The 15,353-nt window shown below is 45.8% G+C and overlaps 1 protein-coding gene across 1 annotated transcript; it reads right to left on the bottom strand.

Annotated features, from left to right (window-relative positions):
- Positions 1–3,089: 3,089 nt before the first annotated feature.
- LOC130296706 (protein kinase C theta type-like) lies at positions 3,090–14,803 on the bottom strand. Its single transcript, XM_056548530.1, has 3 exons — positions 13,845–14,803; positions 5,616–6,487; positions 3,090–4,464 (listed from the first exon to the last, which is right to left on the bottom strand). Exons 1-3 carry the CDS (start codon positions 14,664–14,666, stop codon positions 4,440–4,442), a joined length of 1,719 nt encoding a protein of 572 aa, XP_056404505.1. The 5' UTR covers positions 14,667–14,803; the 3' UTR covers positions 3,090–4,439.
- Positions 14,804–15,353: the final 550 nt, after the last annotated feature.

Consider the following 15,353-nt stretch of genomic DNA (forward strand, 5'->3'; position numbering starts at 1 on the left):
CCGCCCGGCTTCCTAACTTAAATGCGGATTGCAGCGGGTCTCTGCAGAATGACCCGGTGCGATCTGCACCTCAGCCCCTGGACTACAACTCCCACCATGGACAGAGTCCAAGTGCAAGTGCCATCCCTCAGCAGTGCTGCGGTACTACAACTACTCCCATCATGGGACAGACTCATGATAGGAGTAGTAGTCCAAGGGCAGAGGGGCAGATCGCAGCAGATCATTCTCCAGAGACCAGCTGCGATTCGAATTTATTAACTATACAAGCCAGCGGTACATGCGGCTACACTGCACTGCCCGCCAGCTCCTATATACAGTTCTCATAATTCATAATCGCCGCCGGGAGAGGGGAGCTTTGATTGGTGGATAGCTATTGACCAATCAGAGCTCTGTATCCATGCGGCGGGGATTATGTATTCTGACAGTGTATACAGGAGCCATGGGCAGCGCAGTGGAGCCGCATGTGCCGCCGGCTTTTTAAGTTAATAAATGCGGTTCGCAGCTGGTCTCTGCAGAATTACCCAATGCGATCTGCACCTCAGCCCCTGGACTACAACTCCCATCATGGGCAGAATCTGTCCATAACGGGAGTTGTAGTCTTATAAACTCCCGCAGCCGGGTGATCACAAGTGTCCATAATCATTACATTGTTTTTAAAAGGTACATGCAAAGATTTTAAGTATAACAGAGAGAATCTGACTAGACGCAGAAGCAGAGTAATCTCCGCAATCTGCTCTGAAAATTTTGAGGTGTAAAGGAAAAGTACGCAGTTAATAAATCCGTGCCTACTATAGATCTCACTCCAAGGTACCCCAAATCGCAACATCAGGAAGAAATGCACGCAATCAGAATGTACGCAAAAAAAATATGCAAAAAACAGCTTGCGCCAGATTTTGCACAAGAATTTACACACAAAAACTGTGTCAATTCTTTGATACATGTCCCCCACTGATACCAAACTAATGCACGGACCTGGCATACAGGTGTACGATCCTAGGCTGAATATACATAAACAGGAGAATACAGCAGCACACTGCTAGCACAAAGATACAGATAAAACATGAAATGCTAAATTGCTACAATGCAAAAAAAAAATTTGAGGTTCTTCACTCCCAATTTGGCGGCCAAATAGTTTGGACCATTCCACCGCGATAAGGGGACCACATTGAAACGGACTCTACACTGTGAATCTGCCTCTGTACAATCAGTTACATGGCTTGTAAAGTCTGGAACATCCAGCACCTTATAAGATGGGTGGGGTGCAAGAACCAACATGGAGGTAGCCACCCCCCCCCCCACCCCCATATGTATAACACAAAAAAGGATAAGTTGGCCAGCACATACTGATAACAAACTAATGCATGGACCTGGTATACATGTAGCAATATAGCATTTCATGTTTTATCTGTATCTTTGTGCTAGCAGTGTTCTCCTGTTTATAGGTAGATAAATAGAGATATATATGAGATAGATAGATAGATAGATATGAGATAGATAGATAGATAGATATGAGATAGATAGATATGAGATAGATAGATAGATAGATAGATAGTAGTAGTAGAAAAAGAACAGCACAACCAATGGAAGGAAAAATATCGTAGGGAGGTGCACGCAGCTCCTGGATCCTTGGTTAGGGGATCATCTTTCAAACAGAAAAAAAAGTCCAAAAAAGTCTCAAGCATGCTTGAGAAAGGTCAGGTTGAGCTGACTGAAACGTCGCTGTTGTATTGACACCTTTTATGGAATAAAACACACATTTTTTTTCATGAATTTTGGTGCTGTGGACGAGACTTTTTTTTCTGTTAGATAGATAGATATGAGATAGATAGATAAATAGATAGATATGAGATAGATAGATAAATAGATAGATATGAGATAGATAGATAAATAGTTAGATATGAGATAGATAGATAGATAAATAGATAGATATGAGATAGATAGATAGATAGATAGATAGATATGAGATAGATAGATATGAGATAGATAGATAGATAGATATGAGATAGATAGATATGAGATAGATAGATGGATAGATATGCGATAGATAGATAATTAAATATCCAATGTTAAGAAACAGCACTACCAGTGGCTGAGTGAGTCAGCTGAAACGTTGCTTTATTTGGATGGAATAAAGCTACTCTTTTTTTCACCATAACCTTATTTTGAGTGCTGCAAATATTTTCTTTTTGAAGATAATTAAATAGATATGAGATAGGTAAATAGATATGAGATAGGTAGATAGATATGAGATAGATAGATATGAGATAGATAGATATGAGATAGATATATAGATAGACAGATATGAGATAGATAGATATGAGATAGATAGATATGAGATAGATAGATATGAGATAAATAGATAGATAAATATTGGATAGATAGATAAATATGAAATAGATAGATAAGAGATAGATGATAGATCAGTGTTTCTCCAGCATGGTGCCTCCAGCTGTTGCAAAACTACAACAGCAGCCCACACAGCCAAAGGCATGCTGGTAGTGGTAGTTTTGCAACATCTGTGGGCACCCTGCTGGAGAAACACTTTAATTGGCCACCAACCTCTAACACCCCACCACCACCCCACCCCAGAAAGTTACTTACCCAGATGGGAGGCACCAGCGATGGGCAGGGGAAGTCTTTAGTTTCCCAGCTGGGCTGTTGGGTGTCAGGTTATGTACTGGAGCAGGAAATAAAGCAAAAGCCTGCTCCACTAGGGCTGCACGGCAGGGGAGCATGAGGGGCCTGAACGTCCGTGCACATTTCCCGGCATGGCCGCGGCCCCTGAGCAGTATTTAAAGGGCCCGCAATGTTAAAAAATAAAAATGATGCTGGCAGTAGCGGGCCCCTTCTCAGGCTTGGTCAGTGCCTGAGTGCCTGACCGCCCCCGGGAGCATGAACTGGTCTGCTAATTCTTTACTGAGGCTGCTGCAGTGGGGGGCCGGACCTCCCTGGCCCCTTACTGGAGTACTGGCTGTACCCCCCCCCCACCCCCCCTGACGGCGGCCCTGGAGGCTACTAGCAACGTGAACACAACATTTATTAGATGGACGTCCAATGGAAATAAAGACAAGTACAACCATGTAGGGGGTAAAAGAAAGAGTTTATTTATAGGGATGGGGGGGACAGTGATGAACAAATTTGCTTTAGACTAATATATATGTGTATGTGTAAGTCTGTGGTCTGTTGTACTGAACCGTGTTGATCCAGAGGAAGGCGAAAACCCCCTGTGAGGAATGAGCCAATTGTCCTTATTACCAGGGGGGAAAATTCCTTCCCGACCCCAAATATGGCGGTCAGAATAAATCCCAGGATCAAAGGCCGATACCTAATCTATGTGTGTGGTAGGGGTGTAGGTTAGTTTTAAATTATTTTTTATTATAATTGTGTACTAGTCTAAAGTATATGTTTAGGGCAAATATATATATTTTTAATATATATCTTTTGTTTGTAAAAGGGAATTTTTATGTTATTAAAATATATAAATATATATATATAAATATATATACACACACATACACTAAATATTATACCTATTTACGGTTATGTTGATCCAGGAGAAGGCGAAAACCCCCTGTAAGGAATGAGCCAATTGTCCTTATTTTCAGGGGGGAAAATTCCTTCCCGACCCCAAATATGGCGGTCAGAATAAATCCCTGGATCAAAGGCTGGTACCAAACCTGAGTGATAGGTAGGGGGGTAAATTCATTTAAATTATTATTTTATTTAATTATTCATGTGTGCTAGTCTAATGTTTATGGTTGGGACAAATACAATTTTAAGATAATATTAAAAAATATATATTTATATATATATATATATATTATTGTTTTATTATTATTATTTTTTATTATTACGTTTTTTAGAATTTGTTGTGTTACTAATAGGGTAATTCATGATATTAATTTGCTAAACCTATTTACGACTATGTTGATCCAGGGGAAGGCGAAAACCCCCTGTAAGGAATGAGCCAATTGTCCTCAAATCAGGGGAAAAAATTCCTTCCCGACCCCAAATATGGCGGTCAGAATAAATCCCTGGATCGAGCCGATATATGTCCCCTATCTGTGGTATGTGTCTATGTGTGTGCACTTATCCCTATTGTGTAGTGTGTGTGGTGTGTGTGTGGGTTGTGGTGAGTGTGGTACTTACCCAGCCTGGGCTTGGGTGAGTTCAGGGATAATAGACATCACTCAGCATCCCAGGACCACAACATGCGAATATTGTTCCTGAACTCACCAGATGGAATCTAAGCACAGGCCGCTCCTGGGGCATAGAGGATCTTCGGGCTGCAGTGATGTTGAATGCCAGCCCTGGGTTGAAGGATGCCAAGTCTATGTTGAGGCGGGAGATGATGTTCTAGGGCAGCCAAGGTAACAGCAGCAGAGACATGAGGCATGGGGTCAAGAGACCGGAGGTTCTGGGCAGTTGCCGCCGGGTCCTCAGAGTCCAGATCTTCTCATCCACCTATGGAGAAGTGAAGAACATGTGAGGAGGATCTTACCGCACAACAATTTAACTCCACCGGGGTTAACAAAACCTCTTTTAATCCATGTGTTCATTATAAAACATAACTTTTATTAAATTTAACTAATATTATGAACCGGTGAAAAAACACGCACTTAAAAACACAACCCTATTTGCGACTGTAACTGTATAGTCCAAATGTGTTGCACTGGGAACCACAGTTAGGAACCTGAGGAATGGGTAACAGGTAAGTATTTCGGCCGCTAAATTTGTGGTAACCAGTGGAGAGAGAAATATACCACTACTTTTGTGCCACTCTCAAAAGTAGGATGTATATCCAGGGTTGCTAACCCCAAATATACATCCTCCTTTTGAGAGTGGCACAATAGTAGTGGTATATTTCTTTCTCCACTGTTTACTACAAATTTAGGGTGAAATACTTACCTATTACCTATTCCTCAGGTTCCTAACTGTGGTTCCCTGTGCAACACGTGTGTACTATGCAGTTACAGACGCAAATAGGGTTGTGTTTTTAAGTGTGTGTGTTTTCTCACCGGTTCATAATATTGGTTAAATTTAATAAAAGTTATGTTTTATAGTGAACACATGGATTAAAATAGGTTTTGTTAACCCGGTGGGGTTAAATTGTTGTGTGGTTTTGGCACCTCTACATGTGTCCTTAAAGGGGTATTCTGGGCAAAAACATCTTATCCCCTATCCAAAGGATAGGGGATAAGATGTCTGATTGCGGGGGGGCCCGCCGCTGGGACCCCCCGCGATCTCCCTGCAGCAGCCCGCATTCTATGCGTAGCTGCGTCTGCAGTTTTGGAAACCGCTTCCAAGACGGGGATGTGACGTCACGCCACGCCCCCTCCATTCATGTCTATGGGAGGGGGCGTTGTGGTCCTTACGTCCCCTCCCATAGAAATGAATGGAGGGGGTGTGGTGTCACGTCCCAATCTCGGAAGCTACGTATAGAATGCGGGCGCAGCTACGTATAGAATGCAGGCTGCTGCAGGGAGATCGTGGGGGGTCCCAGCGGCAAGCCCCCCCACGATCAGACATCTTATCCCATATCATTTCGATAGGGGATAAGATGTTTTTGCCTGGATTACCCCCTTTAAGGCCTGTTTATAGTAGGAGGATCTTACCGGGCCCAGCTTGGTGACGTATAATTGAATCCGGTCACATGATGGGGAGTCTCTGTGTCCTCTGGCCACTGCAGATGGTGATTTTGCAGAACTGTCTTATACGGCTTCCATGGTGGCTCTGCTCTCTTCTCCTCCAGCTCCTTCCAGCCAATGGTGGAAAAGAATGGATGCGTCCGGATGTTTCTTCGCACCCCCAGGCGCTTGTCCGGATTCTTGCGTAGCAGTTGAGTGATGAGATGTTCAATAGCAGCATCCATCCCGGGTGGAAATTTCGGCTCCTTTCTGGTGATGGCTCTGAAAACCTTCTGCTTGCTGTGGCCGATGTAAAATGGGAAGCGTCCTGTTGCCATCCTGCACAACACAATCCCGAGGCTCCACCAGTCAACTGCTGTACAATACTCCTTCCCGAGAAGCACCTCCGGGGCCATGTAGTAGAATGTTCCTGTCACTCCATCGATCCTACTGGAGGCGGTGACTCCATCTTGTGCCAGGCCCAGGTCAATGATGCGGATGTGGCCTTCTGCATCCAACATGATGTTCTCCGGCTTGAGGTCTCTGTGGACGATGTTCTGTCCATGGAGGAACTGGAGCCCACATACCGTCTCTGCTGCATAGAACCTTATGTTGTCGATGTCCAGATAGCCGCACACCCTGATCAAATCCTCCAGACTGCCGCCAGACAGATATTCTGTGATGAAGTAGGCACGCTCCAAAGACTGATGTGCGGCATAGAGGTGGCATAGAAACGGACAGTCTCGGGCCGCCAGGAGTATCCGCAGCTCTCTCTTGATGGTATCCTCGTTGTCCTCTTTTTTGTTAATGATTTTTATGGCCATGTAGGTGTCTTGACCAGGGACTGATGCCAGGACCACCTAAAGGAAAACAAACAGAGGAGGCTCATTAGAAGACATCAAAAAGTTGATATTGATCAGTGTCTCTCAAGCGCGGTCCTCAAGACCCCCCAACAGGTCAAGTTTTCAGAATTGCCTTAGTCTTTCACAGGTGATATAATTATGGTCAGTGAATCAGACATCACCACAGTCATATCACCTGTGAAAGACTAAAGAAATCATGAATACATGACCTGTTGGGGGGGTCTTGAGGACCGTGCTTGAGAAAAACTGATATAGATGGAGGGGGGGGGACTAAGTGTTGGGTCTGCTGTATAGCACCCAGAGACCATCGGCTTAGGACAACTAAGCTACCGTCTTTATATGTCTGCTATTGGATGCTCTATGGAGATTAAATAAAGTGATATTCCGCATATTGCTCGCCAATAAGATACCTGGCAGGTTTGGTGGCGGAATCCTGGCGGAATCCACTTCGCAAGATGGCGCCGGTCAGTGTGATGATATCAAGGGGCATTCAGTGCGTAATGGTGATGCCGATGTGATGAAATCAAAAGCAATTCAGCTAATAGTGGAGATGTGGTATCAAACCTGCCATTCAGGCGTACAGAAGCAGTAGATACGAAAGTTACAAAGATATTACACGCACATTCAAACAGCACTTGGAATCATTTATGCGTTTGCGCAATAATTGGCTGGGGCACAATAAGTACAAAAGTGGTATGTATTGGAGCACATGTTCAGGCTTCCTTACATAGGCAAAATAAATAAAAATAAGGATATGTAATATATAAAGGCAATAGGTTGGCGTTTGCCAACTACACGTACATCCCTATTGATATGAACATTTACCAATTTAATTGGCAGAAAAAGACCCGTGCACATGCGTAAAGGGGGAAGCGACCAAATGAATATCAGGTATATTGCCTCTGCACCTGTCTATAATGCAGATATATAACAGTAGATTTTATATTTATTACATAAGATAAACAATCTATGAATTGAGGCTTGGAAAATGGAACAGAGGCGACAGCCAACCTTCTCGGGAGGTAGTGGAACAGGGGTTCCTGGAGTCGGCGGCAGTACCAGTCAATCAGTGGGGACTGTTGGTGGGAAAATCAGCTACTCGGCGATGTGGCAGTTTTTCATCAAGCATCCGGAGGAGGTTAACATGGCCATATGCAAGATGTGTCGGCAGAAGGTGAAGCGTGGCCAGGGTCCCAATGTTGGCACCACGGCCCTGCGTACACATATGCTGTGTCACCATAAAGCGGCCATGGAGAACGGTGGCTCCGATGTGGTGGTCCAGCCTGCTGCATCATCCAGTGGCACGCCACTCCTTGTTTCAGCCAGCCAAGGCTCCACCACCTCAGCCAAAGGGAGCTGTGTGTCATACCTATCTTATGTCGCTCCAGATGCTCCTGCTCTTCCTACTTCGAGTCAGTCATTCCGCCAGCAATCCATTGGCGAAGCCATGTCCAAGAGACAACATTATGCTCCCACTTCAATCCAATGGCGCAGAAGCTGAATGTGCTCCTGTTCAAGTTGCTGGTGCTCCCGTCCCTCCCTTTTCAAGTGGTGGACTCTGCACCTTTCAGAGAACTGATGGCTTGTGCTGAGCCGAGAAGAAGAGTCCCAAGCAGTCATTTCTTTGCGAAGAAGGCAGTACCAGCCCTGCTCAATTTTGTGGAAGAGAAGGTGGGCCACAACAGCAACTTGGACAGGTCACACCACTTCCATCTCCACGCTCTCAGGCTATTGATATGACAGTGATTCTAATTGTGACGCCTCTAATCTGCATGTCATACTGAATAACAGTATTATTTCACTAACCCAGCACACACCCTATGCGTGTTACAGTAAGGCAAAGTGTTCTACACCCCTATTGAGGCACTCTGTAGACCAGAAATAGCCATTTTTTATACAGATTTACTGCAAATAAATTTGGCAAATCAACCGATTCAAATTTTTTTAAAATTCGCTCAATATATAAATATTCCTGTGCAGAATAGTCCACTTTGTGGTATTGCAGTTTTCTTCAAGGGACAAAGATTACAAGATTAGTGTTACAGTCCCTGTGAAATAGGGAAAGTAGAAAAGGCAAAAGAAGGGGATCCCATCAATATAAACAATGGTCCAAAAAATTTATGGAATTAGTTACCACGGAATTCTTGGGTCCAACATGATAAATAGTCTCAAAAATGGGCAGAAATCCCTACAGAAATGATGGATCCAGAAAGAAAAATAGTATCCTCATTGAGAAAGAGCATGAGAATGGGTCATCCAGAGGCACCAATGGGGGATGTATCCCTACGAATACAGCGGGTCAAGTTCTTCAAGTAAAGATACTTGTGTCAGGATCAGGACATATGGATCCATATGAACACAGAATTCCAACATCTGTTCACACATGGTCCAAAAGGAGGAGAGCCGGACATGGTCAGTCACAGGACAACATCCCGGATGTATAACAAGTAATTTGTTCTGAATCAGAAGAATTCACTTACATTTTTGAGGAACAAATTTTATCAGTAGTTAAAGGGACATTTTGTTCAGAACGCTCAGAGCCGGAGCCCGTGATCATGACGTCACTGCCATGTCCCATTGTGATGCCACGTTATGCCCCCTCAATTCATGTCTATGGGAGGGGGCGTGTCAGTCGAAACCCCCCCCCCCATAGACATGAATGGAGGGGGCATGGCGTGACGTCAAGACCACTGCTTCATGAAGATTGCAGGGGGCCTCAGCAGCGGGACTCCGCGATCAGACATCTTATCCCCTATCCTTTGGATAGGGGATAAGACGTCTAATAGTGGAGTATCCCTTTAATGCACAAATAGAGGGAATTCCAGGGGGTTCACTTACTTTATCTCCCAACTCTATTAATAATTTGGAAAATGAATAGACATGTCTTTGAGTTGGTTGGGATCAGTGTGGTTCTCATCTCCTGATCCAAGTAGGTTTCTGTAAGATTGTAATGAAGCTATAGAGGTCCATGTATGGATACCTAAAAGAGTAAAAGAGAAGCATTGAAGGGAACAAAATTCAAGGACTTTATTTTACAGAGGACTGGGTGCTTTTCTCCGTCTGGTCCTGGTCCAGTCACTCACCTAAAAAGTCAGGAAGATACTTCATCTGGATGCACCTTGGATGATGTGTCACATGTGGGCCATGTAAGTAAGTGGTGTGGGCATCGGTCATATAAAGTAAGTGGTGTGGGGATGGGCCATATAAATTAAGTGGTGTGGGGGTCGGTCATATAAAGTAAGTGGTGTGGGGCAGGGCCGGATTAACATAGGGGCTGATGGAGCTGCATCTCCAGGCCCCTACAGTAAAATAGGCCCAGCTGGCTGCCAAAAAGGCCACCGAGGAGAGCCCCCCCTGCCACTACACTATGCTACATGCTGCAGCATCAGGTCGGGACCTCGGGCGCGGCCTGGGCCCACCGCTGCCAGCACTATCCCCTGCAAAGGCGCGGGTTCTTTAAAAATAATTTCCGGGTTGCATGGACAGGCCAGGGGCTTATGGGAGTAGACGTGCACTGCATAGGCACGCACGTCTGCGCCAAGCCTCTGACGCGGCCTCTGACCCCTGGAAGGTAAAGAGATCAAGGTTCGGATGCTGGGGTTGGTGTAATATTAATGAGCAGGAGAATGAGGACCGGGACCCAGGGGGAGGGGGGTTTGCAATGATGATGACGTGGAGGGGTGTGCTGGGGGGGGGGCGGTTGCAATGATGAGGAGACTGAGGATGGGGTGTTGGGGGGGATGCAATGATAATGAGGAGGAGGAGGGGAAGCTGGGGGGCGTGCAATGATGAGAAGACTGAGGATGGGGTGGGGGGGAATGCGATGATGAAGAGGAGGAGATGCTGGGGGGGGTGCAATGATGATGAGGAGAGTGGAATGATGAGGAAACTGAGTATGGGGTGTTGGGGGGTTGCAATGATGAGGAGACTGAGGATGGGGTGTTGGGGGGGGTCGCAATGATGAGGAGGAGACTGAGGATGGGGTGATTGAGGGGATGCAATGATAATGAGGAGGAGGAGGGGAAGCTGGGGGGAGTGCAATGATGAGGAGACTGAGGATGGGGTGGGGGGGAATGCGATGATGAGGAGGAGGGGATGCTGGGGGGGGTGCAATGATGAGGAGGAGGGTGGAATGATGAGGAGACTGAGGATGGGGTGTGGGGGGTGCAATGAGGAGGAGGAGGAGGGTGGAATGATGAGGAGACTGAGGATTAGGTGTGGGGGGTGCAATGATGAGAAAGAGGAGGAGGGTGGAATGATGAGGAGACTGAGGATTAGGTGTGGGGGGTGCAATGATGATGATGAGGAGGAGGAGGGTGGAATGATGAGGAGACTGAGGATGGGGTGTGGGGGGTGTGCAATGATGATGATGAGGAGTCTGAGGATGAGGTGCGGGGGGGGGTTGCAATGATGAGACTGAGGATGGGGGGGAATAATATGGAGTGCAGGGGTGAAGAGCAAAGGATGGGTGGGGTGTATGGGGTGATGAGAATAGCGAGGATGTGGCAGAGGGGGAATTGGAGTGATTAGCTAACCAAGCATGGGGTGGGGGGGTTGATGAAGGGTATGCGGTGTATGGCAGTATTATATTCGGGGGGTAAATTGTGGGGCAGTATTATTTTCAGAGGGTACAGTGTGTTGCAGTATTATATTCAGAGGGTACAGTGTGCGGCAGTATTATATTCAGGAGGTACAGTGTGTGTCAGTATTATATTCAGAGGGCACAGTGTGTGACAGTATTATATTCAGAGGGTACAGTGTGCGGCAGTATTATATTCAGAGGGTACAGTGTGTGGCAGTATTATATGCAGGGGGTACAGTGTGTGACAGCATTATTTTCAGAGGGTACAATGTGTGGCAATATTATGTTCATACGTACAGTGTGTGGCAGTATTAAATTCAGGGGGTACAGTATGTGGCAGTATTATATTCAGGGGTACAGTGTGTGGCAGCATTATATTCATGGGTACAGTGTGTGGCAGTATTATATTCAGGGGTACAGTGTGTGGCATTAATATATTTAGAGGGTACAGTGTGTGGCAGTATTCTATTCAGGAGGTACAGTGTATGGTGGTATTATATTAAGGAGGTACAGTATGTGGCAATAATATATTTAGAGGGTACAGTGCATGGCAGTATTATATTCAGGGGGTACAGTGTATGGCAGTATTATATTCAGGGGTAGAGTGTGTGGCATTAATATATTTAGAGGGTACAGTGTATGGCAGTATTCTATTCAAGAGGTACAGCGTATGGCAGTATTAAATTAAGGGGGGTACAGTATGTGGCAATAATATATTTCGAGGGTACAGTGCATGGCAGTAATATATTCAGGGGGTACAGTGTATGGCAGTATTATATTCGGGGGTACAATGTGTGGCAATAATATATTTGGAGGGTACAGTGTGTGGAAATAATATATTTAGAGGGTACAGTTTGTGGCAGTATTATATTCAGGGATACAGGTTGTAACAGTATTATATTCAGGGGCCATTGATGTCCGGGCATCAGACTATAAAGAGAAGATGGAGCTGGAGGAATTCCTGGCGTCTGGACCAGATAAAGAAGGAAAGGAAAGACAACAGAGAAGACATCACTCAGGTCACTGATATCATTATGTATTCTCCTGACTGTTCCATCAGCTGAAGTCACTTGTAAGTTCCGCAGTGATGATGAGTGACACTGTGCCCCATTCTGTGGCTCTCCAGCTGTTTCAAAACGGCAACTTCCTTAATTCCTGAGTCTCTTCTGACATGATGGGAGTTACAGCTTAGCAACAGCTGGAGAGCCACTTGAACCGAGGGGATTGGTTTGGGTCTCAACAGTCTGACGCCCACCATAAAAATGGGCTGCTTATTTTAAAATGCCCGGGCCTATTTTTGGTCCCAGTCCAGCCCTGCCTTTAAGTCACTTAAATCATTGTGTATTTTTCTGACTGTGTCCCATCAGTGCTGTAGTCACTAATCTCTTTGTGCGGCCGAGTAATAAAATTGCTTTGCGCTTTCATTTTATATATTATGTAAATATTTTCATAAAAAGGCCCAGAAAAATTCTCAGCACCAGGCCCATGATGCTCTTAATCCGGCCCTGGTGTGGGGATGGGCCATATAAAGTAAATGGTGTGGGGATGGGCCATATAAAGTAAGTGGTGTGGGGATGGGCCATATAAAGTAAGTGGTGTAGGGATGGGACATATAAAGTAAGGGGTGTGCGGATGGGCCATATAAAGTAAGTGGTGTGGGGAGGGGCCATATAAAGTAAATGGTGTGGGGTGGGCCATATAAAGTAAGTGGTGTGGGGAGGGGTCATATAAAATAAGTGGTGTGGGGATAGGTCATATAAAGTAAGGGGTGTGGGGAGGGGCCATATAAAGTAAGTGGTGTGGGGAGGGGCCATATAAAGTAAGTGGTGTTGGGAGGGGCCATATAAAGTAAATGGTGTTTGGATCCTACAGGTTTTCCTCAGTCCACCCCCAGGAATATCCAGGCCAATAAGCTCAATTTCATTGGACTACAAAAGGGTTCAACCAGGGGCAGGGAAAACAAAGGCAAAATATATGTAATAAGTACCATCTGACCTCCAAGTAATGCAGAAAAGAAAGAAAATGTGCAAAAAAAAAAGCAAATACAACAGTGATATATGGCAAAAATAGACAATAATGAATAGAGAACCGTAATCCCATAGGGGAACTCTTTTGTTGCACTTGCCCTTTATTATTGGGTTTATATGAGTCCTATAGACATTACATGTGAAGAGATTTTATTATTCATTACAAGCGATATAATATTAGCACATATGCACTTTTATAAATCAACTTTATATTATTGCGTATTCCCGTGCCCATTATAAAGACCTGTGTAGAGGAAGAGCAGTGCAGTTCCCATAGCAACCAGATGGCTTCTTTCATTTTTCAGAGGCCTTTGAAAGTGGTTGCTATGGGCAACTACACTGCTCTTCCTCTGCACAGGTCTCAATAAATCTCCCCATGTATGTACCATTTACACCCTGCTCCAGAAGTAAAGACCCCATTGTATCTTCTCCTCTTCTCCCTGCGTCTGGTTTTCTACCATCTTGGGCACCCCGACTTCCATCTACCATCTACCAGGACACAGTACATGGACGCGCCCCAAGGGATCTGTTCACACCTAATACCAAGTGTAGGCCCTTCAGGGAGTCTTATATGGGTCTGCATAAAAACTCAAGATATCAGGAACATATACATTGTGGGACTACAAGTACCAGCAAAACCCCCTAACCACAACACTGCACAACCCCCCTCCCCCAATCTCCCCCTACAACACATATCCAGCGTGAAATGGATAATAACAGAAAACAAGATAGAGCTAGAACTTACTTTGCCAAAGTTGCCCCTACCCAGGAGCTGGTGGAGATGGTAGCTGCTGACCGTTAGTCTGGGGTAGGTGCCCAATGTTCCTTGGCTGCTCCCAGGTGTTGGCTCCTCATCCTCCGATCCTCCATCGCCGTCTCCTCTCCTCCTCTTGACTCCATCCTCGCCTTCCTCTTCCCTCTTCCTCTTGCCTCCGCTCTTCCTTTTCTCCTCCTCGCCATCTTCTCCATGTCCAGTGGACGCCATCCCAGGTGTTGGCTCCTCATCCTCTGATCCTCCATCGCCGTCTCCTCTCCTCCTCTTGACTCCATCCTCGCCTTCCTCTTCCCTCTTCCTCTTGCCTCCGCTCTTCCTTTTCTCCTCCTCGCCATCTTCTCCATGTCCAGTGGACGCCATCCCAGGTGTTGGCTCCTCATCCTCTGATCCTCCATCGCCGTCTCCTCTCCTCCTCTTGACTAAATCCTCGCCTTCCTCTTCCCTCTTCCTCTTGCCTCCGCTCTTCCTTTTCTCCTCCTCGCCATCTTCTCCATGTCCAGTGGACGCCATCCCAGGTGTTGGCTCCTCATCCTCTGATCCTCCATTGTCGTCTCCTCTCCTTCTCTTGACTCCATCCTTGCCTTCCTCTTCCCTCTTCCTCTTCTCCTCCTCGCCATCTTCTCCATGTCCAGTGGACACCATCCCAGGTGTTGGCTCCTCATCCTCTGATCCTCCATCGTCATCTCCTCTCCTCCTCTTGACTCCATCTTCACCTTCCTCTTCCCCCTTCCTCTTGTCTTCACTCTTCCTCTTCACCTCCTCGCCATCTTCTCCATGTCCAGTAGACACCATTTCCGCAGTTCTCCTTCAGCCTGTAGACCTCGGTCCAGTCACGTCGGTCGCCAGCAGAAAGTAAACAGCAGTTGGCCGTGTGCAGGTGATGTCATCGGCCATGGACCTCAGGTTGCACATGCCAGGCAGTGGCCCTATAAACTTGCTCTGCCTTATACAATGTGATGTGAGCATCATGAAAGACATCTAGAGTTGGCCTTAGGTTGGTTGGTACCCTGTGCAGTTTAAGGGACCTTATGATGGATCACAGTGGTCTCCAAACTATGGACCTCTAGATGTTGGAAAATTACAACTCCCAGCAAGGCTTGTTGGGAGTTGTAGTTTTGCAATAACTGGAGGTCCACAGTTAGGAGACAAATGGTGAACTATATGGGTTCAGGCACCTATTATGTTCCTTGGGATACAAGCTCCAGGTGTCAAGGACATTGGGCACCTCCATCAGTAAAGGCAGGAGATGCCCCTAGTTCCCTGGTATAGGTCACATACCCCTGGTCATGGTCTAAAGTGAACAAAGACAATAATAATTTATGGGGGGGGGGGGTTCTTCAGTATCTGATGGTAGGTGGTGGAACTAGAAGTGGTATATATTGGCACAGTGGTCGTATAGTCGGTATACTGTATATAAATCTCTGTGTAGTAATACTAAATACAGTAGATAAAACACTCACACTTTTCTATGTAAGATTA

The sequence above is a fragment of the Hyla sarda genome, chromosome 12, assembly GCF_029499605.1.
Source record: "Hyla sarda isolate aHylSar1 chromosome 12, aHylSar1.hap1, whole genome shotgun sequence".
NCBI lineage: Eukaryota > Metazoa > Chordata > Amphibia > Anura > Hylidae > Hyla > Hyla sarda.

What these genes read in the sequence shown, in the direction of transcription:
- LOC130296706 (XM_056548530.1), bottom strand. Translation starts at nt 14,666, where the DNA reads ATGGTGTCTACTGGACATGGAGAAGATGGCGAGGAGGTGAAGAGGAAG. An exon ending in GTAGGGGCAACTTTGGCAAA is followed by an intron (nt 6,488 to 13,844) that starts GTAAGTTCTAGC and finishes GTTTTCCTTTAG; the next exon opens with GTGGTCCTGGCATCAGTCCC. An exon ending in ACGTCACCAAGCTGGGCCCG is followed by an intron (nt 4,465 to 5,615) that starts GTAAGATCCTCC and finishes ACTTCTCCATAG; the next exon opens with GTGGATGAGAAGATCTGGAC.